This window comes from Mesoplodon bidens, assembly GCF_964165515.1.
Source record: "Mesoplodon bidens genome assembly, chromosome: 2".
In the NCBI taxonomy this organism is placed as follows: domain Eukaryota; kingdom Metazoa; phylum Chordata; class Mammalia; order Artiodactyla; family Ziphiidae; genus Mesoplodon; species Mesoplodon bidens.
Window position 1 is genome coordinate 162,662,923 of NC_138177.1, and position 27,418 is coordinate 162,690,340.

Consider the following 27,418-nt stretch of genomic DNA (forward strand, 5'->3'; position numbering starts at 1 on the left):
GGCGCCTGCAGCTTTCCCTTTTCTGCCCTGTTTCAGGCTCCTGGCTCCTTCCCTGTCAGTGCCTTGGAGGAGGGGAGGCAACACCATGGCCCCCCGCGCGGCCGCCATCCGCCAGACCTGCTGCTGCTTCAACGTTCGCATTGCCACCACTGCCCTGGCCATCTACCATGTGGTGAGTGTGCAGGCGGCCCGGGACACTGTGTGTGCGTGTGTGCGTGTGAGGGCGGCCTTGATCTATGGAGACCCCTCGAACGGGAGGACCGTTGCTCACCTTCTCCTCTTGGAACCCTGGACAAGTTCCTTCTCTGCTCCGGGCCTTGGGCTCCCTCTCTGTCCAAAGCGGGGGAGCGGACCCTGCAGCAGTGGCAGGAGTGGGAGGCGGGGTCCTTTTTCTAAGCAAACGTACCTCACATTCTCTCTGAGGCTCAGTTTCTGCCTCTGTGAAATGGGACCTTTAGCAGCCACAAGTTCATCCAGGTACAAATGGAGCAGCAGACGTGAAAGTGCTTTGGAAGCCAGGAATCTTGAGAGAAATGTGAGCTGGGATCATTGTCAGGAAATGGGGTCAGGTCACAGGCATGGGGCCTGGGCCACTGGAGGGGATGAGAAGTGCGAATCTCCCCTTTGTGCTTCCAGAGGGGAGGGAGGGGGCTGTGCCCTCTTAGCTTACATACGAACAGGGTGCCTGGACTGGCCTGAGCGCCTGTGGGCCCAGCCGAGGAGGAACGGGCCCAGAGTTTCCCCTTTGGAGGCTGGTGTGCACAGCCGGGTACGGAGTCTTGTCTCTTATTAACTCAGAGTGACTCTGGGTGAGTCACAGCCCCTGGGGCCAGAGGCTCCCCCTCTGTCTTGGTGGCTGAAGGTTGGGGTCTCTGTTCTGCCCTGTCCAGAACTATCCCCCCAGCCCACAGCTCCAAGCCACACCCAGCTCCCCCAGACCCAGGGGCCTTCTTCCCAGGGTGACTCAGGGCCTGTGGTTAACAGTTCTTTATTGAGCCTGGAAGGGCTTCCTCAAAATTAGCCTAAATCTGGCACACTGTGGTGGGCTGCTGTAAACTGCTCAGACCTGGCTGCATCTGCTTCCTGCTGCGCGCAGAGCAGGCAGGGCTGTTGGCAAGAGCCCAGCCTTCGGAGGGCTGGTGCTCTTCAGTGTTTGGTGCACAGCCTCTGGATCCAGACTCCTGTGTGCAAATCCTGGCCTCATCACTTCCTAGCTGTGCAGCCTCAGGCCACTTACTTAACCTCTCTGAATATCCGTTTCCTAGTCTAAAAAATGGACATGAGGATAATAATACTTCTCTGATAGGGTTGTTCTCAGGATCAAGGGAGTAAATATCTACAAGGCACAGAGCAGTGCTTGACAGGTATTTGAGTGCTTTATTATTAGCAGTGCCTCAGACACGGAGCCTGCTGCCAGCACACCTGTAAGTCAAGCAGTCAGACCCCAGAACACTGATTTTAGGCGGGGCTCAGATGTTGCTCTGCCTAGCTTCTACCAACGCAAGAGTGCTCCTGAGAGGAGTGAATGGCACTTGACTGTCCCCAGACCAAGTCCTTCGGGCCTCTTCAAGCTCTGAGATTGTGCAACATTCTTGGAAACACAGTGTAGTAAGCAGGGGTGTCCCTGTGGGATGCAGGCCCCTGCGTCCCTACCCCTGCTCTGCCACTAACTGGCTATGTGACCTTGGACAAGCTGCTCCCTTGGGCCTCAGTTTTTCCTTTATAAGATGATGGACAAGAGGGTATGGACCAGCTCAGAGGTCTCAAACTCCAATGCCTCCAGGGGCCAGGCAGCTCCTGTAAATGAGCGTAGTGGGGCAGATGGACCTTGCAGTGACCTGGGGAGCCTGTTCTGGGTCTATTCTGGCGGCCGGCCGCTCTCTGTTTCCGCTGATTGTTGCCATGGAGGAATGTGGGCCCCAGCAGCCGCTCTTTTGACATTTGGAGAAACAGGAAACAAAGGCTTTTATGTCACAATTTCTGCTGTTTCCATGTTGATGACTGATTTGAGGGAAAAAAGAAATCCCTGTGCAGACCAAGTCAATCCATTTGCAGTCTGCTGGGCCCTGAGTCTGCCCTGCAAACCCTGGGCTTTGTGACTCTTGCGGTTTCTTTTTGATCATGCCGTCCGAGGTCCTCACCTCTACACACTTAAGTGACATCAGCTCCTGCCCAAAGAGCTGGAGAATGTGTGGGCAAGTGATCAAGGAAGGCTTCTTGGAGGAGGTGTCACTGGCCGAGGTGTAGAGTTTCGTTGTGGGGAGTATGGATGGGGGAGGGATAGGTGTGCAAAGGTGTGGAGGCTGAGGACAGTGGCTTGTGCAGGGGACCCTACGTAGATTAACCTGGAGGCTTTAGGCTGGGGAGCAGGAGGTGGGAGCGATTTGGAGTGACAGGCTGGAGGCTGGGCCTTCACTATAGGGCACTATTGATATTTGGGACTGGAGAATTCTTTGTTGTGGGGACTGAACAGTACATTGTAAGATGTTTAGCAGCATCCCTGGCCTTTATCTACAAGATGCCAGTAGCACACCGCCAGCTGTGATAACCCAAAATATCTACAGATACTGCAAATGTCTCCTGGGGGTGAAATCACTCCCAGTTGAGAACCACTGTCTTTACTGTGGGTAATGGGGAGCCATGGGATGTTCTAGACCCGAAGGCAGGAGAACAGAAGAAAAGTCTGGAAGCCGGGTGGTCTTCTCTGGGCTGGGGTCCTCGATTGATTCTGGTTGAGGATCGTCCTCCTGCTCCCTCTGTAAGAGGCCTCTGCTCCTTCCCAGAAAGGGCAGGGCCTGGGGGCTTTCTCTGTGGCCTGGCAGTTGGGTGGCAGGTGTGCTGTCAGGGCCTCGAACATCTGGATGGAAAAAGAGAAGCTGCCATCCAGATGTGTTGATCACCCAGATTGGTCGTCGTCTGGAGCCAGTCATGGGCGACGGCCCTGCACACGGAGAGCTATTCGTGAACTGGACCCCTCTGGGGAGGGTTAAATCGGGCTCTTGGCATCCTGAGACAATGCCCCACTTTACTGAGTCATCGGGGCGTTATTACTGGAGGACCTCCGTGTCCAATGGCTGGAGGACCTTCCTCAGCATTTCACTGGGTTTGTGTAGAGGATTCTCTGGTTCGTGAGCGTTTTCTGACTCCAACTAGCACACATAGAGGAGTCAGAGAACTTTTGTAAATTGGCCTCTTTGGTTCTGGTTTGTCTGGCAACCCGAAGCATGTCTGTCCCAAGTTAATGGCGGGAGATAGGGACCCAGAAGACCCTTTTGCCTAGAAATATCTCCCTCCCTAACCTCTCCTCTCCAAGGTGCCTGGAATTCCATTAGAAATTTGGTCTGATAAAAAGCTTAAACCTGTGGCGATTTCAACCCTGTAGCAACAGGATACACCAAAACAAGGCCAGGAGGAAATGAGACTGATGCTGGCCATGGCTTGTCTCTGGGCTGTAGGTTGTGAAAGCTCTAATTTTTTGCTACTTTTCTGTATTCTCTGTATTTGGTGCAATGAACATGTATTACTTTTTAAAATAAACGTTTTATTTGAGAACACTTTTGGATTTACAGAAAAATTGTATAGTACAGAGTTCCTGTATACCCCACCTCTGGGTTCCGTGATTGTTAACATCTTATATTAATATAGCACATTTGTCACAATTGATGAGTCAATATTGATATACTATTATTATTCTTATTATTTTTTTTGTGGTAGGCGGGCCTCTCACTGTTGTGGCCTCTCCCGTTGCGGAGCACAGGCTCCGGACGTGCAGGCTCAGCGGCCATGGCGCGCAGGCTCAGCGGCCATGTCTCACGGGCCCAGCCACTCCGCGGCATGTGGGATCCTCCCGGACAGGGGCATGAACCCGTGTCCCCTGCATCGGCAGGCGGACTCTCAACCACTGCGCCACCAGGGAAGCCCGATATACTATTATTAACTACCGTCCATGCTTTATACAGATTTCTTCAGCTTTTCCCTAATGTCCTTTTTCTCTTCCAGGATCCCACGTTATATATAGTCATGACGCCTCCTTAGATTTCTCTTGGCTGTGATAGTTTTTCAGATTTTCCTTGTTTTTGATGACCTTGACAGCTTTGAAGGGTACTAGTCACGTATTCTGTCAAATATTCATCAAATGGGACTTGTCTGGTGCTTGTCTCATGGTTAGACTTGGGCAATGTGTTTCGGGAGGAAGACCACAGAGGTAAAGTGCCCTTCTCCGCACTTCATATCAAGAGTGTGTACTTCTGCATGTCTTATCACTGTTGGTGTTGACCTTGATCACCTGGCTGAGGTCGCATTTGTCAGGTTTCTCTACTGTGAAGTGACTTTCTCTATCAGTGCTCTGGGGTCTGACCACTCGACTTACAGTTGTGCTGGCAACAGGCTCCGTCTCTGAGGCACTGCTAATAATAAAGCACTTAGGGCTTCACTGGTGGTGCAGTGGTTTGAGAGTCCGCCGGCCGATGCAGGGGACACGGGTTTGTGCCCCGGTCCGGGAGGATCCCACATGCCGCGGAGCGGCTGGGCCCGTGAGCCATGGCCGCTGAGCCTGCGCGTCCGGAGCCTGTGCTCCGCAACGAGAGAGGCCACAACAGTGAGAGGCCCGTGTACTGCAAAAAAAAAAAAAAAAGCACTTAACCTCCATTATTTAAAGGAGCCTCTCAAACATGTCTTTCTTTTCTGTGCTCAGCCCCAGGCCAGCACATGGGCCTGACTCATTCCTGGCCTCTGCCCCCTAGGGATTCCAACCCGCCAAGGAAAAACTGTGATAATGGCGTTGATGGATGACAGTGCTGGCTCTTATGGGGGCACAGATGAGAGGCCTTAGCCCAGCCCTGGGGTGGACACTGGGGATTCAGCAAGGGCTTTTGGGAGGAGGCTGGAGTGATAAGGATGAGCAGGACTTCACTTGGGAATGTTGGAGGAAAAAGGGCATATGCTTGTGGAGGGAGCAGAGAGCAAAGGCGGGGAGGTAGGAAAGGCCAGGTGATGCTCTGGAAGCACGGAGAAGCTCATAGAGCTGGGGTCGAGGGTGGGATGGTCGTGAGGTGTGGTGGGGGAGGCTACAGAGGTCAGCAGGGATAAGACTGGACCAAATGCCTGGCTTCTTTCAGGCTTCATGGTAGAAGGATGGATCTCTGTTTGACCCAGTTCTCTCATTTCACAGATGAGTGAACAGAGGCCCAGGAGCATCCTTGGCTTGCTCCAGGTCACACAGGGAGGTGGGGGAAGGTCTTGCTCCAGGCCTCAGCTACCAGCACCCAGGTGTGTGGGATGAGCCAGCGAGTGATCAGATGAATTCTTTACCTGGCCCACGGCCCAGGGGTGGTCTGTCTGTCTCTCTGAGAGACCCTTCTGTCACCCAGTCTTCATTTCTTCTTTATGGTCCAGCTCATGGGAAGCCTCCTCCTCCAGGAAGCCCTCCTGCTTGTCCTCCTCAGAATTCCAGTAGCTCTTCTCTCTCTGCTCCACTTTGGGATGGAAAAGATCACAGACCTGTCTCTATCACTCACTCATGATATGACTTTGAGCAGGCAGGTGCCTTTGCTGTCTGAGCCTCAATTTTCTCTTCTGTTAAATGGGGCCAGTGGTCCCTGTCTCAGGGTGACTGTTTTGAGGTATTGAGCTGATGTGACCCCACTGGAGAGGAGGGCTGGCAGGCGAGTGCCCAGTGTGGGCTGTGGGACGTGACCAGAGGCCACTCCCCTTTTGAGAGATCATCTGTTTGGGGCCTAAAAATAGGTCCCAACTGTTAGGTCGTCTGTTAGAACCTCTGCCTTCACGCCTGATGCCTCCATGCGGGGTAGAGTGGGAGTCGTGGCCCCTCCCCAATGCCCTGGCCAAGGGGCCCTTGTGGGAACTCAGTTGTGCTCCCCATCTCTGGGGTGTGCACTCTGCCTTCTAGCTTATAAAGTGTTGGAGCCATCGAGAGGACCACTGGACCCCCTGGGCCAATGCGGGGTGACACGCAGGGCCTTCTGGGGGCAAAGTTGGTCTCTTCCTGCACCAGGCCTGGTGGGCCAAGTGATGGTGGCCAGTCATCTGTGTGAGGTGGGCTAGGACAGGCCAGACCCCAGGCTGTGCCTTATCCCCTCCCCACTTCCTGGTTCTCAGGCCCAAGGGAAGGGAAGGGAAGGGAAATAAGGGGCTTCTGGGAATTGGGGGTAGAGAATGGTGGTTCCAGAAATCGGGCATCACCTTGGTCAGAGGGACCCACTGCTGTCAGAGGGCCATAGCTGGGAGAGGCACCAACCTGGGGGAGGGTCCAGGGGCTGGTGCAGGGGCTGGGGCCCCAATCAGACCCGGCCCCGTGGCTGGAAGGCAGAGCCTGGGTGGGCTGAGGTTCTTGGTCACCACCCTAGTCCAGAGCCTCCCAGGAAGTGAGGCTTTTATTTTGAGCCCAGGGCAGTGGTCCGGAACCAGGACTTCGCTCTGAGCTCACTATGAGGCCTGCATTGGTCTCCCAGGGGACCTGCACCCCACCGGGGGAAGGGGAGGGTGCACAGAACCTCTAATGAGGCAGGAAGCTGAGCAGGGAGCTGTACAGAGTGAGGCACTGGCTCCCGCCTTCCACCCCTCAGCCCTGCTGCAGGCCCAGCGTGTCCCTCCCCCTCCTCGAGCCTCAGTTTCTTCCCCTGTCAACCGGGGGCCAATAACTATGACCTGCAAGGTCAGAGGCTCAAAGGAAACCAGGTGGGAGACACACCTAGCACCCAACGAGTGCCCCACACATTGTAGCTACCCCTGGAGCCCCCATTTGACAGAAGAGGAAACGGAGGCTCGGACAGGCCAAGCGACTTTGCAGCCCCGGGGTAGATAAAGAACAAGAGCCCGGGTGTCCTGCTCGGGGGCCCAGGCTCCGCCGCTGCTGCTTCAGACCGCGGTGGGGGAGGGGCAGGCTTCTTGGCAGCAATGGGGTGGGGTTCAACTGTAATATCCGGGGAGCCTCGTTCTTAGAAACACGGAGCCCGCATGCAAAGATGCAGTCTCAATGGCACCTGCAAAACGGGGGGGGGGGAAATGGGAATGATAATTGAAGTTGCCTCCTAAGGCTGAGGCGGGGACGAATGAACGAGAGTGGGTGTCAGTGTTCAGAGGACCTGGCCTCTCCTAAATGCTCCAGTAATAGTAACATTTACTGTCACGTGGGGACCTTTGCCCTGAAGGTAAATAAGGAATTGATGTTTTATGGGGATTGTTTGGGGGGGTACAGGGTACTTCTCTAGATACTCAAGAAGTGGAGGAGGATGGGGGTGTGGACCAAGCCTGGAGGCTGACTCTGAGCTCCCAAATGGGTGCCCATAACGGATGACCACCACCCCCACTACCAAGAATGGCAGAAGCCACTGGGATTCACTGGGCCAGAAATTTTGCCCCTAGTGCCCGCTCCTTCAGGGGAAGGCTTGCCATCCTGTCTTCTTTCATGGGGGCAGGTCTGAAAGGTCAAAGGGCAGAGAGCAGAGGACGGGCCTTGCTGGGCTGTCACACGCAGGGCACAGGCAAGGCACAGGGCTCAGAGGATGACACACTGGCTTTCCTGGACGTGGTGCCAGAGTGAGCTGCTCCCGTCCTGGCACTTCCCACCCTGCAGGGTGATGAATCTTGGCACGCGCCATCTGAACTGTGTTCTCTGCCAGCTCCCGGCCTTTGTACAAGCTGTCCCCTCCGCCCGGGGTGCTCTTTCTCCCACCCCTGCTGACCCCAAAGTCACATCCCTGTAAAACCACATGTCCCAGTAGCATCTCCTGCATCCCTCCACTGGCCCAGCCACCCAGTAGCTACCATTTCCTGGGGGCCTCCTCTGTGCCTGGCACATGGTAAGCCCAAGTCACAGTTCCCCAAGAGAAGCTTCTTGCAGTTTCCTAAACGCGTCTCACTCTCTTTTGCTTTCGCTCCTGCTGTTTCCTCTGCCTGGAGCACCCTTCCCACTGACCTTTGGAAGAAATCTTCTTTTAAGACTCACTGCCTCTCAGAAACCTTCCTGGAGCCCCAACTCCTGGACCCCGAGCTCCCAGCGTTTTCCCCCCATCCCAGGGCAGCTCCCACCCCCACCTGCTGGGGTCCTGGGGGTCATGTCTGCCCTGGAGGCCCGGAGGCTCATCCAGGGCTTGGCCCAGCCTGATCCATCTTTGTAATCCCCAGGGTCTGACCCGGTGGCAACCAATCTCGATTTTATTTGACTTTTGCAAACCTTTTATTGATGCATAATTTATATAAGTGCACGTCTTGATGACCTTTTTCAAAGTGAACAGCCAGGTAACCTCTACCCAGATTGAGAAATAGGATGGGACCAGCCCCCAAGGGCCCCTGGTGTCCCCACCTCATCACTACGCGGCCCCCACTGACTTCTTCCAACACACGTAGTTCTAGAAGTATCCAGGGATGAGATTACACAACATGGGCTCTTTCTTTCTCTCCACATTGCATTTGTGACCTTCCTCCGTGTGGCCGCGTGTATCCAGCTCATTTCCCCCTTGCTGTATAGTATTTTACTTCATGAATATATCACAATGTATTTGGCCTGTTGTGCTGGGGGAGGACATTGGGGTTGTTTCCAGGGTGGGCTATTACAATGGCCACGGGGACCTGTAGCTTGGAGTCCACACCAAGTGCTTCTGCTGGTCACTCGATCTTTCTGAATCATCATCTTTGGTAGCAGACATATGTCACCTCATGTGCTCCTTCCTCACTACAGCTTTGCTAGCGGGTGGAGCCTTCTTTCTGTTCTACAGATGAGGAAACTGAGGCACAGAGGAGTAAAGGGGCCAGGCGGGGTTGGGGGGGACAATTAATAGTAGGAGGGGCCGGGGATGGGAGGGAGGACAGCAGAGCCACAGCCTCCAGAGGAGCCAGGCTCGCAGGGAGGTGAAGGCAGCCCGGCTGGGGCAGCAGCTGAGCCTTGGCTTTGGGGGGAGGGAGCGCATCATGCTGTTTATCTGGGCCAGCTGGGGAGGTGGCTGGGGAGACAGTGCTGCAGGGGCGGGGGAATGATCCCCACGCAGTGGCCCCCGATAAGCTGTGACAGGAAGTGTGGGGTGGGGTTGGGGCAGGGGAGCTTCCTCCTGACACTGACACATCTGGTTCTTTGCTCCCATTCTCTCGCCAGACAGCCCCAGGGGACCCCCAGGGAAAACAGGGTGGGTGGGTGAGGTAGAGGGGACTGAGCTTCAGGGTGGGGGCAATGATGATGATGAGGAAGAGGAGGAGGAGGACAGTGATAATAATAATAGCTTGAGTGTGCAGGAGCCCTTGAGTTCTTAGGCCGCCAGAGCCGGAGGATGTAGGGTCAGGGTGGAGCAGCCCTGGAAGGGGAGAGGGGCAGGAAGGGCTGTGCACTTGGGACCGGTTTCCCATTGTGCAAACGGCGTTATCTCTCTTGGGGAGGGTTGAGGACAAGCCCAGCCCAGACTCCTTGTGCCGCTTCGGCCGAGGCACCCACAGTCCCTGTTCTCCTTGGATGTAAGTGGGTAAACAGTCCTGACCTCACAGACTTGTGCGGAGAAGTGGACTTAACAGACAGGAAAGTGTCCACGCACCGGCTGGCACATAGTAGATGCTCACTGAGCGTTGGGGGTCCCTGTAAATTTTACCCCTCAGAAGCTCAGAGGATGGGTTTCTGCCTGCCTGCTTATGAGAGGGTGGGTCCTAAGCCCCCCAGGAGGTCCGAGAGGGTGGGCCCATGTTCTTGGACCGGGAACTGGTGTTTGATCCCCAGAGCCAGGGGATCTGGTGTCCCCACCATCATAACATGCAATCACCTCTGCCATCAACAGCAGCAGCAACAGCATGGCCTTACGGCCATTGCATTTACTTACAACTTCCCAGCAGCCCTGTGGTTACCTCTATCACCACCACCCCTGCAGCATCCACCGCCACCTCTATTATCACTGCCCAGAGGAGCATAACTGTCACCAGCATGCCCAGTGCAGCCACAGGACAGCCAGTCCCGCCTCCCAGCACCGTCACCATGGGCAGTCCCGCCTGACCCTCACCTCTATTCCGTTCAGCGGCGGCATCACCACCTTTATGGCCACGGCCATGTTCAGTAGTGCTCCCATCCTGCCACCCTCCCTGATTCTTCCTCTCCTCCTACAACTGCTGGCCCCTTTATTTCAGCTCAGGCTGTTGGTTGCTTCTCAGAGCCACCAGGAAAACAAGTAGAAATTCTCCTGGCCTCCCAGCCACTTCCTCCATTGCTCAGCTTAGGGAAGTTGTGTTTGTAATTGAGAAAGAAGAGACGGGGAGGGGATGAAAATGAGAACTGAAACGGGGGAGAAGCCGAGGGAAGAGGTGAGAAAGGGGAATGGAGGGTGGAGGTGGCAGTGGGCGTGCTGAGAGTGGCCAGGACTGATTCGGTCATGCAGCCCGAGCCCTGGTGTGGCGTCAGGAGGACGGAGGCTGATTCTGACTCTGCAACACGTTCGCTGTGTGGCCTTGGGCTGGCTACTGCCTCTCTCTGGGCTTCACTTTCCCACCAGTGACATCCCCTCCTTCAGGGAAGAGGCCTTCCCTGCCTCTTCCCTGCCCCCGAGTTTCGCTGGGTCTGTACTGCCGGCTCTGGGCCTTGACACACCATGATCACTCTGCCTGGAATGCTTTTCTCTCCTCTCTGTTGGAAAACTCTGACTTATCCTTCAAAGCCATGGTCAAGCTTTTCCTGTTTGTGAAACCCTCCCTGAGCCTTCCAAACAGCTGTGATCACTCCCTCTTCAGGGACTCTGCGCCCCCTGCATGTCCCGTGTCGTGATTCTAAACACACTGGTCCCCTGTTGGGCTCCCCTGGGGACTGTGACACCTGCAGGTCAGGGTCAGTGGTTTTCCCAGACAGGGCCTGGAGACAGTATGTGCTCAGAGAGTGTTTACTGGATGAATAAACGAGGGAGCAAGTGTATATCTGCCCAACGGTGTGCACTGATGGAGCACTTGCTGTATGCCAGGCTTGGTGATGGCGCGTCATTTGACCTGATAGCAACCCTATGAGGCAGGTCCAGTTCTTATCCCCATTTCCCAGATGAGGAGACTGAGGATCATAGAGGTTAGTGGTTTGCTCAAGGCCACAGAGCTGGGGTTGGGGCCCTGGCCACTTGATTCCAGCATCCTGGCTCTTAACCACGTGATCTCACCATGTGGAATTAAGGTACAGTGAGTGAGAAGATGCTATTATGGAGGAAAAGTTGGGTGCGTGAATGCCGTCTGCCTGAGCATTGTGGGAGGAGAGAAGCCCCGTTCCTGTCGCAGGAGGGCATGAGTCATGGCCCAGGCAGGTCCCCAGAGCTCAGGGAGAGGGCAGCTCTGTGTCCAGGTGGAAACCAGGGGCGTGAGGGGAAGGGGAGGGCCAGGTGGCCTGGGAAATCTGGACTCTTGGAGTTTCCTGGCCTCTCCCAGCTTATGCTATAGGTAAGCCAGGCACTTTCTGGACTTACAAACAGCGCTTGGTTGGGGACTTGGGTGGAGCAGTGAGGGCTTTCTGATGAGCGGGGTGCAGCTCTGGGGTGGGAGACTCTGGGCAGCCTAGGTGTGACGTGCTGCGAGTGGCAGGAGTTCAATCATTCCAGTGCGAATAGGGGTGACTCTCCACGTTGACTGGAGGAGGTAAACTGAGGCCAGGGAGGAGCCAGGACCTGGCCAGGGTTACACAGCCATGAGGCAGTGGGAGCGGCCTCAAGTTCCAGCTGCTGTCCTCTGAGCTGCGCGTGTCCACGGATGGGGGTCAGCTGCCAGGGGAGAGTGGGCAGATGGTTGGTGAGACGAGGGCTGGGCCCCAGAGCAACCACTCAGCCTTGAGTGAGTGGAGCCTGGACCCTGGGAACCCAGGCAACAGGGTTCGCATCCCAGCCAGGCCATGTGACACAGGGCGTGTGAATTTTCCTTGCTGAGCCTCCATTCCTCGTCTATACCATGGGGAAAATGTTGCCTCTCTTGCAGGGTTTTGGGAGATGGTGCAAGTCTGTGTGTACAGGTCCAAGCACACAGTAGGTGCACAAGAAATGTCAATTCCTCTCCACCCCATCTCCTAGGGAGCTGAGACGCCTATCTTTCTCCTGGATCAGGGACTGGTGTCTTCCATTGAAGGTTAGGGGCCAGGAGAGGGTCTGAGTCAGACTCTGAGGTTGCCCTGCTCTGTGACCTGGGGCTAGTTCCTGCTTTCGGTGAGCCTCAGTGTTCTCGTCTGGCAAATGGGGACAGAATTATCTCCCTCTCTCTACAGGATGGTTGAGAAGGTGAAATGGGGTAAAGGATGAGGCTGGTTTTAAACATAGGTGGTTTTTACGAAAGTAGAAATGCTTCTGGTGTCTGCTGCTGCTTCTTGCACAAGCTGTGGGAGGTGGAGGAGATGGCAGAGGGAAGAGGAGGTGGGTGCCCTGCTGACTCTGCTGGGCACCCACATGGGAGTGGGCGAGGAGGGCAGGCCTCAGGCAGAGCCAGGAGGCCGGGAGATGCTGGGAGGACAGTGGAGGGGGGAAGAGAATCAGATCCAGGGCCCACTGGCCTGGGTTTGAATCGCGGCCCTACAGATGATCAGCTGGGAGGCTTTGGACAAATTACTGGGCCTTTCTGAGCCTCGCTTTCCTCACCTGTGATATGGGGGTGGGAGCATTAAGAACAGTCCCTTGGCTGGGTTTGGGAGGATCACTGGGATGGTGTGGGTGGCAAACCTGGCATGGAGTCAGGCTGTACAAATGTCCCTCCTCTTCCCTCCCCTTCCTGGGATCCCAGGATATTCAGGAGGCGTGGTTGAAGAGGGGCAGCTGGGACGCTAATGGCAGGATTGCAGACATGGTGGCAGGGCTGTGGGAGATGTTTGGGGCCAGAATTAAGGGTCTGGGGAGTGGTTGGTGTGTTAGCACTGGTCTCCAAATCGGAGTGATACCCAAGGTGAGCACTGGGGCCTCAGAAGGACAATATTAGAATTTCTAAATTTGTCAATCATGTTCTTTATTCATTTCTGGATATTTTTGGTAAGTGTGTTTTATGATGTTCATTATAAACCAAGACCGTAGCACATGCATATAATTTGGAAATCAAGAAATAGAAAGTAGTGTGTGCAAAAGGTTTTGTTGACATAGGCACATGATCAAAATATCTGAGCCCTCTGGGGTCGGGGCTAGCAGGGCTCTGAGGTGACTTGGGGAGTGGGGTGTGTGGGAAGGCATCAGGACAGCACTGGGACACTGGGACTCCAGTCTCCACTTTGTCCCCAACTTACTGTGTGTCCTTGGGCAAGCCACCTAACCTCTCTGAGCTTAGAAAACAAGCAGAAGGAACTTATAAAGTAAGTGGGTAGAGGCTCTTTCCAGTGATTGGACATTGGGGTTGTCTGATTCTGAGCTTCTATCTAGATCTCAGACAATCCTGGACTCTTGGGATTTCAAAAGCCTTCTTGTGCCACGGCTGATGAATGCTAGTGCCCTTCTAAGCCCAGCTGCGGCGACTCATGTGTGCTCTGCTGGCACACCCCAGGGAGCCCAAGAGCTCCCATTCTTTCAGGGTGCCCCGTTCTGTCCTGGACTGAACCGTCATCTGCCTCCTTTTCTCTCTCCCTCATTACAAGGGAAACTGGGAGAAGAGGGGCTGGAGCTCCAGGCTTTAGGGGATGAGGAAGCCGCATTTCTCTCTCCGAGCTGTTTCCTGTGGGTACCAGCCACAGCCCCCTCCATGTCTGCTTTCCGCTCTGAGCTGTTTTCCACTCTCCTGGTGAAACAAAGCCTTTCTGGTTCACCCCACACCACGGAGAGGGGGCAGCTAGAGCAAGCTCACTGTCAGCCCCCTGACACTCTCCTCACGGTACTGCTCGACTGCCCCACGTAAGCGCACACCAGCCAAAAGCAGATTATACTTGCTGAGCACCCGCTGCCAGCCTCCAAGCTCAGTGCTTTGCAAATACGATGCAATTTGTTCCTTATTAAATCCAGTGATTGCCAGTTTCCAGATGAGGGAATTCAGAGAGGTAAAGTGACTTGCCCAAGGTCACATAATGACCTGGATTCAAATCTATCTCTGACTGACTCTGGAGCCCAGCTCCTCATCAGTCTTCTCTGCTGTCCCTTTCTGCCCCTGAACAGGATGTAATATGGTAGGAAGACAAATTGAAACCTATGTCTGAGCTAAAAAAACCCACACAATCAGCTAGGGGGAAACAGATGGTGGGTGTCTAGTTGCTTGTCAGCTGAGCGTCAGTTACTAGTGGAGGGCCGCCTAGAAAGCCAGTGTAAACTTAGGCTATATTAATAGAGGTAGGACATCCACTACAAGGGAGGAGACATCTTGTTGGCAGTGTGGGCAGATGGCATCTGGAGAAGTGTGTGTGTATGCTGGGGGGAAAGCCTTGCTGTAAGGACATGGACACAGAGAAGGTTGTGAGTTCCCCGTGGTTGGAAGCATTTAAGTAGAGGCTGCATGGCACAGTATTCTTGCATTAGAAGATGGAGGGCAGGGGTAAGGTGACCTCCAAGGTTCTTTCAAACTGCAGTTTTGTGGCTGGACTTCAGTTATTGCCAGGACCATGGCAACACTCATGCCCATCAGGTTTGCCTCTTCTCTGTCATTCTTAGCAAGGGTCCCCTGAAGGAATAGGGTTGATTCGTTCATGCATCCATCCCTCCGCCCATCCTTCTGTTCATTCATCTACCACAGCTAGAGCAGCGAACAAGAGAGACACAGTCCTTCCCTACCTAGAACCTATAGTCTAGAGGGAATAATAACGATAATAATAGCACAGATTGAGCGCTTACTATTTGTCAGGTACTCTAAGTGAATTATCCCATCTGGCCCCACTACAACCTTATGAGACAGGTATTATTATTATCCCCATGTTGCATATGGGGATTGAGGGGCCATGGGGGCTGGGATTCACAGGTCAGATGCTCCCAGGCCTGTGTGGATGATCCCAAGAACTTGAAGTTCTGTGATGCTCCGATGCTGTGACTAAGATCCCATGATGCTCAGCGTTTTCATTATAAAAGAGAGTGCAGAGCAGGGGCCCAGTCACTGGTGAGAGCCCTCAGTCTCCCCCGCTTCCTCAAGCCTGACCTTCAGGAGTCACAGGTATCGTGTGCTCTCCTGGGATGTTCTCATTTACTCCTCCCATCTGCCTCCTTAGGTAGCTGTCAGTATTATTCTCATTGTACAGCTGGGGAAACTGAGGCACAGAGAGGTCAAGTAACTTGCCCAGGCTCACACAGCTAGGAAGGGGAAGGAGGAGGAACGACGAGCTTGAGCTGTCTGTCTGTACAGGCCACGCTTTACCTGGGGTGCCCCACTGACCCGCGTTCCATCTCCTCCAGCACCCCTCCTCACAGGCCCTGGCTGCATGCCGTCGGGGTGGGAGGGGTTGGTGGCGGAGCTGTGCAGGCCCCGGCTCACTAATGCTCTGTTCTGCCCCCAGATCATGAGTGTATTGCTGTTCATTGAGCACTCAGTGGAGGTGGCCCACGGCAAGGCCTCCTGCAGGTTCTCGAAGACAGGCTACCTCAGGATCGGTAGGTCCAGGGGAAGCCGATGTGGGGTGGGGTGGCAGGGGCATGGGCACCGGCTAGGGGTGGAGTTGAGGCTCTGCCACTTGTCCTTTTTGACGTCTGCAAATGGAGAAAGTCCACTTGTTCACACCGAAGTCTCCAGGTGTGAGAGCAGATAAGATGGCGCTTTGCAAACCTAATCAGCTTAGAACGGTGACAGCCGGGCTCTCCCGCTCAATAGCAGCCTGTCACCCAGAATAAAATCGAAACTCCTCACGGGGGCTCCAGCCCCTGCTCTCTCTGGCCACATTCCCACGCCTCGTAGCTCCATCCACGCTCCCCCTCGCTCCCCATGCTCCAGCTGCGCTGACCCCACCAAGCTGGGTTGTGTCTCGGGGTCCCTATCTGGACTCCTGGTCACTCTGCCCACAGGCCACCTCCTCAGAGGCCTTCCCCCACCTCATCCCAGTTAAAGCAGACCCCATGCCTCCTTCCCACCCTGCACCCTCTGTTATACTGTCCTGTGTTACCTGAACTGTTCTGTGTGCCCCTGAAGACTGAGAACTGCAGGAGGGTAGGGCCTGGGCTTTCTGGTTCACTGGCATAGTGCCCACACCAGTGGTTCCCAAAGTGTGGTCCTTGGAACCCCAGGTGTGGGTTCCTGGGGGCACTTCCGGGCCCCTCACTGCTCTCTTTGCCTTTCAGCGGAATTGATCTCCAGCTTCCTGCTCATCACCATGCTTTTTAACATCAGCCTGAGCCTGCTGATCGGCGTGGTCAAGGTGAGTGCCTGGTCGGAGAGGGGAAGGGGGGCCAGGATCTGCGGGCTGGCAAGGAAGCCTAGCTGCCCTCCTGGCTCCACCCTATTCACACCCACTATGTGGGCAGCACTGGATGCTGAGAGGTGGGAGGTGGGTATTTGGAGGAGATTCAAACTGCACCCTCGAGAGCTTCACTGACGTTTTGGAAACCCCCTTTTCCACACCAGGTCCCTCAGGTTGGAGGCCTCGGTTCCCTGTGAAAATACACCCTCCATGCACGAGGGTGTGCACAGCCGGCTATGGGCACTGCTGATCATCGACACTTTGGCTGAACTAGCTGGCAACCCACATCCTTTTGAACTGCAAATGGTGGCAGGGAATTTGGTAGAGAAAAAAGGAAGGGTCATTCTGAGGCCTAGGTAGAGGGGAGAAAGCAGTGGGTTTTGAAATCAGTGAGAGGAGAAGAGGGGAGAGTGTAGATGCGTCCAGCTCAGTGCCATCCAGCTAGCGGTTGAGAGAGAGAGGCGGGCTGCGACTCAGCCTCCTGCAGAGAGGAACCTGTCTGTCCCTTGGCCCCCAGCAAGGCAGGAAGCCAGGCCCCTGCCACATAGCCATGAGACCAGACCTCGGAAAGAGAATCCTTCCTGGACAGACAGTGGTGGACTGGCCCTCCCAGGGCCAGCAGGATGGGGTGGTGACTTGGGGCTAGTTTGGAATGTCTCCACCTTGCCTGAAATGCCAGTGTTCACTCCCTAGCTAACGCTACTCTCTCGGGAGCCCTACACCGCAGGGAGTCATTTCACCTTGGTTCCCGGTGGTCCATGCAGAAACACAAAATGGATCAGGTCATCCCTGAAGCCTCTGAGCTTCAGTCTGGGCTGTTTCAGCTGCCTCCTGAGTGATTTTAGACAACCACGTGAGAAACCACGAAACCACCTTTTCTGTGATTTTTGTCCCCAACTGTGGGTTCCTACGCATTTACACTGGTCATAGTGGTCACTTGCTTTCAGTTGAAGGAGAGGGACTTCAGCCTCAGCCTCCCAGGGTCTCTTACTATGACTGAACATCCCCGGGGGTGGCCTACACAGAGGCAAGACCTACTGTTAAAGCAGCACAAGACATTTCCCTCCTCCGGGCCTTGGCTCAGGCCAGCCCTTCTGCCACCAATACTCTCCCCTTCCCTCCTGCTTCTTTCCAGCTCTAGCCCTGGTGCCCCCACTTCCAGGAAGTCTTCTCTGTTTCCCTTCTCATTTGTCAAATGGACACAAAGTCTTTCGCCACTGGGTTCTTAAGAGCAAGTTGAGGCAGACCCTGGTCCTGGAGCCCCCAGGTGCTTATCTCTGTAGATGGGAACTATCCCTGGTACCTCCTGGGACGCCGAGACTGCTCATCCTCAGGGCCTGGGCCTTACCTTCTCCCCACGCCCAGAGCCTCCCTCAGAGGAAGGCATGTGGATCCCCATGAGGTGACCTCAGCCAAGCCCCGCAGGTGATTCAGGAGAGCACCGAGTTTGCCGGGACGGAAGGGAACTGTGGGCCAGGGGGCCCATGGAGCCATCAGGCTGCATGGAAGAGCCTTGTGCAAGGGACCCCTGACCATGCTGGGCCTGCCTTTCAGAACCGGGAGAAATACCTGCTGCCTTTCCTGTCCCTGCAAATCATGGACTTCCTCCTGTGCCTGCTCACCCTGCTGGGCTCTTACATCGAGCTGCCTGCCTACAAGTTCGTCTCCCGGAGCAGCAGCTGGGTGGTGAGTGTGTCCCATGTCCCACAGCCGGCCAGCGGGGGAGGTGCAGGAGCCCAGGCCAGTGAGCGTGGGAGCCCCCAGGGCCCTTTCTAGTTGGTGAGCTTGAGCAAGTCCCTGAGCTCCTCCAAGTCACCCCACACTTCTTTTTTTAAAAAAAAGAAATTAATTAATGTATTTATTTTTGGCTGCGTTGGGTCTTTGTTGCTGTGCGCGGGCTTTCTCTAGTTGTGGCGAAGGGGGGTTGCTCTTCATTGCATTGCGCGGGCTTCTCATTGCGGTGGCTTCTCTTGTTGTGGACCACCAGCTCTAGGCATGCAGGCTTCAGTAGTTGTGGCACGTGGGCTCTAGAGCACAGGCTCAGTAGTTGTGGCGCTCGGGCTTAGCTGCTCCGCAGCATGTGGGATCTTCCCGGCCCAGGGCTCAAACCCGTGTCCCCTGCATTGGCGGACAGATTCTTAACCACTGCACCACCAGGGAAGTCCCTCACCCCACATTTCTTCCTGTAAAATGTGTCTTGAGATCATGTGTCATCAATATGTCTTATGAGCATTACATGAGGAAAGCGTGCACAGGGTGCTCAGCATGTGGTAAGAACGGAAAAAATGCCAACCACGTGTGCATTTACACCATAGGGACAGGGACATGCCCCGTTTCCCTCCCCAGCCCCTCTTTTGTCCCTCCTTTGTAACCACGTTGAAGAAAGGAAGGTAAGGATGGTAAGCATCCTTGGTGGGAATGCCCGCAACACCTGGTGCCAATCACAGACACAGTTCCCCAAAGTTGCTTTTCACACTTCCCCTAACTGTGGTCCTTGAAGAGGCTGGGAAGCTACATTATAGAAGGCCCTGGGCTGGGAGTCAGGAGACCCTGGTTCTAGTCCTGGGTTTGTACCAGCCCATGGTGTGAACGTCTGAAGAATGGACCTCCATTTCTTTCTGGGTACCATGGACCAGAGAGTCGTCAATGTCTCTGGCTGACAGTCTCTCAAGCTGAGGGGCCACTGTGTGCCCCGTGGTACCCAGGTCTCTGGGTTGGGGCTGACTTGCTGGTCTGTCTTCTTCCTCCAAAGGGCCCCTCCAAGGTCCCACTGATGACCCTGCAGCTCTTGGATTTCTGCCTGAGCATCCTGACTCTCTGCAGCTCCTACATGGAAGTGCCCACCTATCTCAACTTCAAGTCCATGAACCACATGGTGAGTCTGGGCTGAGGGTCTGCTCCTATCACTGGCTCTGTGGTTGCTTTCCCTCTCTGTGCCTCAGTGCTTAGGCTGGGTTCTCTAAAAGTGGAGCTTGGAGAGGGATTCTTGTGCAAGTGATTTCCTGAAGGACAGCTCTCAGGAAGAAACTTGAAAGGAATGAGGGAAGCAAGTTAGACAAAAGGAAGAAACCAGGCACACATGTGGCTTTAGAAGTAGCACTGCTGGATCCCAGAGGGTGCCCTGGAATATGAACTGTAGCGCAGAAATGGTATTAGTGTTTTCATTGCTGTCTAACAAATGATCCCCAAACATAGTGATTTAAAACAATAAACAGTTGTTACCTCACATAGTTTCTGAGGATCAGGAATTTGGGAGTGGCTTAGCTGGGTTGTTCAGACTCAGGGTCTCTCTTGAGGTTGCACCTGAGATGGGGCTGGGGCTGTGGACGCCAAGGGCTTGACTAGGTCTGAAGGATCCACTCCCAAGCTGGCTTACTGGCGTGGCTGTGGGATCTTTGCCTCGGTTCCCCACCGTGTGCGCCTTTGATAAGGCTGCTTGAGCATCCTCATGTCATGGCTTCCGGTTTCCCCCTGGTGGGTATCCGAGAGAGAGCAAGGAGGAAACGGCCCTGTGGTCTTGGAGGTCACACTCACCTCTGCGACATCCTATTATTTGTGAGAAGTGAGCCTTTAGGTCTAGCCCACACTCGAGGGAGGAGTGTCAGAGGATGTGTGCACATGTTTGCAAATGCCACAGCAGTTGTCCCACCAGAGCAGGAACCTTCCATCAACCAGTCCTGCTTGTGAGGTGCCCCTAGGGGACGAGGCATACCTCCCAGGTATTTCAGGATTAGGTGGTTCCGTCAACCAAGACTATCCTCCAGAGAAGGACACGGGTGTGGCCCACCACCAGCTGGGGGATGGGGCACCAGCCAGATAAGGGTCACTTGGACAGGCATCAGCTGCATCTGTCTCCCTGGGTTTGCCCACCTGTCAGATGAGGCTGATGGTAGGTGGTACTGGCCTCCTAGGGCCCTTGAAGGGTTGGGCCAAGATAATGGCTGTGGCACAGCATGTTCCTGTGTGCTTGGAGAGCTGGCTTTTATTCCTCGATGTGTCGGTACTGTTAGTGTTCCTTATGGCCAGAGACACTGATGTGGCCCCCAAATCTGTTGCAGAATTACCTCCCCAGCCAGGAAGGCATGGCTCACAGCCAGTTCATCAAGATGATGGTCATCTTCTCCATCGCCTTCATCACTGTCCTCATCCTGAAGGTGAGTGGCCCCTGCCCCACGGCTCAGGGAGGGGTGGAGAGGCTGAGCTGCCCCGGGCCCACTGATGCCAGACTGTTAAGAGGCAGGGAAGTGTGTCTTCCAACACTGTCCCCCCTGCTTTTGGCTCCTAACTCTAGCCCTCCCCACACCAGCCCCTGTGCCCACACATGGGCTCCTCAGGGACGCCCCCTTTAGAGCAAGTGGATCTGTGAAGACCCACCTGTGTTCAGGGGTCGGGGACTTAATGTGTGACTCAGAGAGACCTGATCCAGGGGAAGGAGGAGCTATTTTGTCTGGAATTAGATTCAGGAAGTCCTGGGTCTGAATCCCAGCTCTCCCCTCACTAGCTGTGTGGTTGGTTTTCAAGTCACTTCTCTCTGGGTCTTGGGTCTCACCTGTGAAAGGGACACCCTAAGTCTTGCTTTGCCCATGTTAACAGCTTTACGTGATTCAGGCACCAAAGTGTAGATGGGCCCTGAGGTCATATTACTAGAGGTTTGGTGATGAGAAGGATGGAGGGGATTGGTTTTATTCTTCTCAGGGGTAGTCAGGCTCAGAGGATAGAGTCCTGTTTCAGGTCCCAGTTCTTGGAGACATGGGACAGACAGGAGTGCATTAATAGCAGCACAACAGGACTTCCCTGGTGGCACAGTAGTTAAGAATCCGCCTGCCAATGCAGGGGACATGGGTTCGATACCTGGTCCGGGAAGGTCCCACATGCCGCGGAGCAACTAAGCCCGTGTGCCACAACCACTGAGCCTGCGCTCTGGAGCCCGTGAGCCACAACTACTGAGCCCACGTGCCACAGCTACTGAAGCCCACGTGCCTAGAGCCTGTGCTCCGCAACAAGAGAAGCCACCACAATGAGAAGCCCGCGCACTGCAATGAAGAGTAGCCCCCTCTCGACGTAACTAGAGAAAAGCCCGTGTGCAGCAATGAAGACCCAATGCAGCCAAAAATAAATAAATAAATAAATTTATATTAAAAAAAAAAAGCAGCACAACAGGAGGGTGAAGAGGCAAGAAAACGCTGCTGTCTTCGGGAGTCAAGGAAACCAGGGCAGTTCAGCTTGGGAAAGAAATGACTCAAGGGGGACCTGATCGCAGCCTCCAAGTACCCAAAGGACTCTCATGGGGATTCTAGAGGCCACAATGGGGCCCTGTGGCCGGAAGCCACAGGGAGGCTGATGTCGACTCAAGAAAAGGAAGGGCTTTTAAAAGTGTTCTTTTCTGATTGTGAAAGTAACATATGATCCCTGTAGAAATTTAGAAACTACAGATGAGCAGAAAGAAGACGATCAGCCCACCAACCACCGCCACTCGGAGAGCAGCACCTCTGATATCTGGGTGCATTTCCTCCCCCTCTTTTTATGTGGGTGGTGTAGCCAGACATCACTGCCTCCTTACATCCCAGGCCCTGAGCAGTCTCTGCTCTCATCCAGTGCCAAGCTGGAAACAACTTCGCTCCTTTTAACCTTTCCTCAAAGGACTGACCTAGCACAAGCGCATTAGTGATGCACAGTGAGAATATTCCTGAAGGCTCGGGGGGGAACAACGTGGAGGTTTACGTCATATACCCTGCTAGAGAGAAACTGCCCAAACCCCACCGCACACCTCTGTCCATTTCCACCGCACACCTCCGTCCATCCCCACCCCACACCTCCGTCCCTCCCCACCACACACCTCCGTCCCTCCCCACCCCTCACCTCCGTCCATCCCCACCCCTCACCTCCGTCCCTCCCCACCCCTCACCTCCGTCCCTCCCCACCCCACACCTCCGTCCCTCCCCACCCCACACCTCCGTCCCTCCCCACCCCACACCTCCGTCCCTCCCCACCGCACACCCCCGTCCCTCCCCACCGCACACCCCCGTCCCTCCCCACCCCACACCTCCGTCCATCCCCACCCCACACCTCCTTCCCTCCCCACCCCACACCTCCGTCCCTCCCCACCGCACACCTCCGTCCATCCCCACCCCACACCTCCGTCCCTCCCCACCCCACACCTCCTTCCCTCCCCACCCCACACCTCCGTCCCTCCCCACCCCTCACCTCCGTCCCTCCCCACCCCTCACCTCCGTCCCTCCCCACCCCACACCTCCTTCCCTCCCCACCGCTCACCTCCGTCCCTCCCCACCGCACACCTCCGTCCCTCCCCACCGCACACCTCCTTCCCTCCCCACCCCTCACCTCCGTCCCTCCCCACCCCACACCTCCGTCCCTCCCCACCGCACACCTCCGTCCCTCTCCACCGCACACCTCCGTCCCTCCCCACCCCACACCTCTGTCCCTCCCCACCGCACACCTCCGTCCATCTCCACCGCACACCTCCGTCCCTCCCCACCCCTCACCTCCGTCCCTCCCCACCCCTCACCTCCGTCCCTCCCCACCCCACACCTCCGTCCCTCCCCACCCCTCACCTCCGTCCCTCCCCACCGCACACCTCCTTCCCTCCCCACCCCTCACCTCCTTCCCTCCCCACCCCACACCTCCGTCCCTCCCCACCCCTCACCTCCGTCCATCCCCACCCCTCACCTCCGTCCCTCCCCACCCCTCTCCTGTTCTTTATCTTCATGCAGTGGGAGTTCTCTCTGTACCCCGACTCCCAACCCTGCCTCACTGGCTACCCTTCACTTACTTGCTTTGCCCTGGCCCTTCGTACTTCATTCTTTCATAATTCATTTTATTTATTTCTGCTCCTTTTAAGTCCCCATCATGGGGCTCCATAAAACAAGGGACCTTCTCGATGCCAAGACCTGCTCTCCTTCCTTTGGGGGCAGAGTGAGACTTATTGGCTATTGTTCCTTGAACACACCCCTGGGGACTTCACTCCCCACCCTGGAACGCTTCTCCCCAATTCCTACATCAATTGCTAAGAGAAAGCCGTTGCTCACATTATCTGACAGATATATACATCCATACATATGATTTTTCTGCACTTATAAACATGGGATACTACTGCATACACTGTTGGATAATCTGCTTAAAAAAAACAACATATCGGGCTTCCGTGGTGGCGCAGTGGTTGAGAGTCCGCCTGCCGATGCAGGGGACACGGGTTCGTGCCCCGGTCCGGGAAGATCCCACATGCCGCGGAGCGGCTGGGCCCGTGAGCCGTGGCCATTGAGCCTGCGCGTCCGGAGCCTGTGCTCCGCAAAGGGAGAGGCCACAACAGTGAGAGGCCCGCGTACCGCAAAAAAAAAAAAAAAAAAAAAAAAAAACAAACACAACATATCGTAAGCAGTTTTTTTTTTTTTTTTTTTTTTTTTTTAAATTTTAATTTATTTATGGCTGTGTTAGGTCTTCGTTTTCTGTGCGAGGGCTTTCTCCACTTGCGGCGAGTGGGGGCCACTCTTCATCGCCGTGCGCAGGCCTCTCACTATTGCAGCCTCTCTTGTTGCGGAGCACAGGCTCCAGATGTGCAGGCTCAGTAATTGTGGCTCACGGGCCCAGTGGCTCCGCGGCATGTGGGATCTTCCCAGACCAGGGCTCGAACCCATGTCCCCTGCATCGTCAGGCAGACTTTCAACCACTGCGCCACCAGGGAAGCCCCCGTAAGCAGTTTTGAAGACAAAACTTTCCCACTGTCAGCTCTGTCCCAGGATGGGCGGGGCCACCTCAGGAGATGGTAAGCTTCGAGTCCTCAGGGGCGGAGAAGCAGGATCTGCAGGATTATTGCCAGGGAGGCTGGAGGGTGGTGCAGAAGCCTCTAAAAAGCTCCTTTCTGTGATGAGTCTGTGGGGCAGTGAAAGGGAAACACCTGGAACACCTGAGACGGGCAGGTGAGGCCCCGTCCAACCAGAAGAGGGCTCTGACCTTTCAGGGTAAGCTGGGGATCTCCAGGAAGCGCCCAGCATCTGTCCTAGGCCTGCTGGGGTGTTGAGAAGAAGGGTCACAAAGCACAGCCTGACCTGGGCCTTTTTTCCAGGTCTACATGTTCAAGTGTGTGTGGAGATGCTACAGATTCATGAAGTACATGAACTCGGCCGAGGAGAGGAGCAGCTCCAAGATGCTGCAGAAGGTGAGCCTGCTGGGGGTGGGGGGGCGGTCAAGTCCTAGCTCTGCCACTCACTGTATCATTTAGGGCAGGTCTCTCTGCCTTGCTAGGCCTCAGTTTCTCCACTCGTAAGATGAGGGTTGGACCAGAAGAAATGGGAAGATCTCTTTCCACTCTGATTGTCCAGGATTCTATTCATTCATTCATGCATTAAACATTTTCTGCTTCTTACTCTTTCCTGGACTCATATCCAACCCTTCGGATTCAGAGAAAACTAAGATGCCACCCTGTCCTGGAGGAGAGTATAGTCCAGAGTGAATCTAGACACAGAGATCCAATTACAACTCGGTGTGAAGCACAGGGGCAATGGGAGCACAGAGGAGGCACCTGGCTTCACCTGGGGTGTCAGGGAAGGCTTCCTGGAGGAGGTAGCACTTGACCAAGTCTTAGACTGTCAGCGGGTACAAGTTAGCTGGGAAAGGGGAAGGGGCCTTCCAGGCAGGGGGATTAAGTGCACTTAGAAGCAGCTGATTGGAAAAATGATGGGAAAAGTGCAGCTGGTTTAAATTACTGGAGGCTCACTTTCCTCAACTGTAAAATGAGGATTGTATTAGTCAAGAATTTTTTGGGTTGCAAGTGTCAGAAACCCAACTCTCCCTCACTTATGTAAAAAATAAAATGAATTTATTAGCTTATAGAACTTGAAAGTCCAATGTAGGTCTGGCTCAGGCATGGCTGAGGCCTGATGTCCAGACATGATCTTATTTTCAGGATGAAAGGCAGCCCTTTCCTCATGGTAGCAAAATAGTTGCCGAAATCCCTAGGCTGTCATCCCACCCTCTCAGCAACCCCAGCAGTAAGAAAGACATCCCAGAAGCATGTCTGATTGGTCCAGCTTGGGTTACAAGCCTATCGCCAAACCAGTGACGATTGACAGGAGGATGAGATTCTACTCTGAGTGACCACCCCATGAGACACGAGGTCTCATGTCCATTCCGCCAGATCAGAGGGCTGATCAATTCTTTTGAAAGCACATGGACTGAGAATGTTTTCCCAGGGAAAACAGTGTGTTGTTATCAAAACTAGGGGGCTTGATGCGGAACAGGCAGAGGCAAGTCTGTCCATTACAGGAACAGAAACCGCACCTGTCCTGTGCATGCCATGCCTAGCACATAGTAAGTACCCAAGGCATGCTAGTCATCATCATCATCAACATCATTTTGCCAGGGGTGGGGGCTGGAGCCCCTTAACCCCAGGTTGGGGTAGTGGACCCATCTGGTCAATTCTCAGCCCTCATCTCTCTGTTTCTCCCAGGTGGTCCTGCCATCCTATGAGGAAGCCGTGTCTCTGCCATACAAGATTCCGGAGGGGGGCCCAGCACCACCCCCATACTCAGAGGCGTGACATTCACCAGGCCCCAGCCCTGGTGCTGGGAGGGGCGGAGCTACCTCGCAATCTGCTTCTTTGCTTAGGTGGCCCCTGTGGCCTGGGTGAACCACCTGGCTGACTTCAGGACAATCCGCTTGTGTCCCGCTCGCTGGCCTGCTTTTCCTGCGGGGCCTGGGAGATGCTCACAACTGGGTTAACCCCTTTAGGCTGAATGATTGGGTCTCAAAAGTTCAGTCCAACAGCACTCAGCTTCTTTTGATCAGCTCTGACGTTGGTTTAAATGATTGGTCTTTCTAAAGTCAGTGAGTTTGGTTAAATAACTCTCAACTTGACCAGTTTTACCAAGTGGCTGACAAATCACAAACACACTTGTCATTTCAGTGAAAACCATGTGGTCAAATAAAAGGGTCCATTGTGTCAGTTTGCAAATAGTTGTCAATTCACAGAGCAATTTAGTCAAGTAATCATCAGTTAGTCCTCCCCACCAAATACATACATCCGTTTTCTTCCAATAGTTCCTTAAACAATTATTAAGTCAGCCAACCCTCAGTTAACTTAGAATAGTGATAAAATCCAATAATAAAAAAATCACATTAGCCCCCCAAACCATTCAGTTCAATCTAGTCCAATAACCGGCTGCCCCCTGCGGTCAATTCAGTACTTGTGCGTCCTGAATAATTGTTAATTCACACGAAAATTCAGTCAGACAGTTGCCAAACTGTCATTCAAGGGCTAGTCCCAGAAATAACTGTTGTTTCAATCATCAGTCTCTACAAACGCACAATAGTTTTGCTAAAGAGTTGTCATCCTCAACAACCAGTCACACGCAGCCAGTCTGGTCACATGGCAGTGGGTCCTGGGAAACGGGTCTCCTCATCCGCGGTCATTTCTAGTAATAAGCTGTCAGGCTGTCCCACAGCCCATCCGTTGCCAGCTAGGTTGTAGGCCACCCAGTTCTGCCCGACGCTTGTGGTCAAGCAGAAATTCAGTGCTGAAATCAGGCAAACCCATTTGTTGGACTAAATCCGCAGGTTAGTTCAGTCAAAACAGGCAAACCCTTTGTGGGCACAGTCCCCGCCTGGGGGGTTCATGTTGGTGGGGCCACAGGGAAGGTTTTGGTCCCTGCACCCCCTCTTTTGCCTGCTTCCCTGGGGGTTGGGATTCCCGAGGTCGCTGACGCAAAGGCGGAGATAAGGCCACAGAGGCGGGTTCTCTGGGGTCTGCAAGGGGGGTGCAGAGGGAGAGGGCTGTGCAAGGGGTTCCCCACCACACCACTGTGTCATTGCTTTGTGTGACGGGGAAGAAGTTTCAATAAAGCAGCAACACGCTTCTCTCTGGCTGATGTGGTTCCTAAAATATGGTGTATGGCCAGGGCTGGGAACACAACCTCCATCATCCCAACACACACGCACACACACACACACACACACACACACATGTGACAGTTCATTCAGTCCAGAAACTCTCAGAGGCCATGTCCAGCTAGAGAGTGTCATGACCTGGCACTGTTTCTGATCACAAATCATGGACCCTCTAAGCACCCTGATGTCTCCCTGATAAGGCATGGACTCCATTCACCTGGACAGCACCCACCTGGA

At 54.5% G+C, this 27,418-nt stretch overlaps 1 protein-coding gene across 1 annotated transcript; it reads left to right on the forward strand.

Annotated features, from left to right (window-relative positions):
• Nucleotides 1-27,153, forward strand: LAPTM5 (lysosomal protein transmembrane 5). Its single transcript, XM_081218535.1, has 8 exons — nt 1-172; nt 15,389-15,482; nt 16,164-16,240; nt 17,837-17,968; nt 19,035-19,157; nt 20,341-20,436; nt 24,363-24,455; nt 25,746-27,153. The coding sequence occupies exons 1-8, from the start codon at nt 86-88 to the stop codon at nt 25,833-25,835; spliced, it is 792 nt and encodes a 263-aa protein (XP_081074661.1). The 5' UTR covers nt 1-85; the 3' UTR covers nt 25,836-27,153.
• The last annotated feature ends 265 nt before the right edge of the window (nt 27,154-27,418 follow it).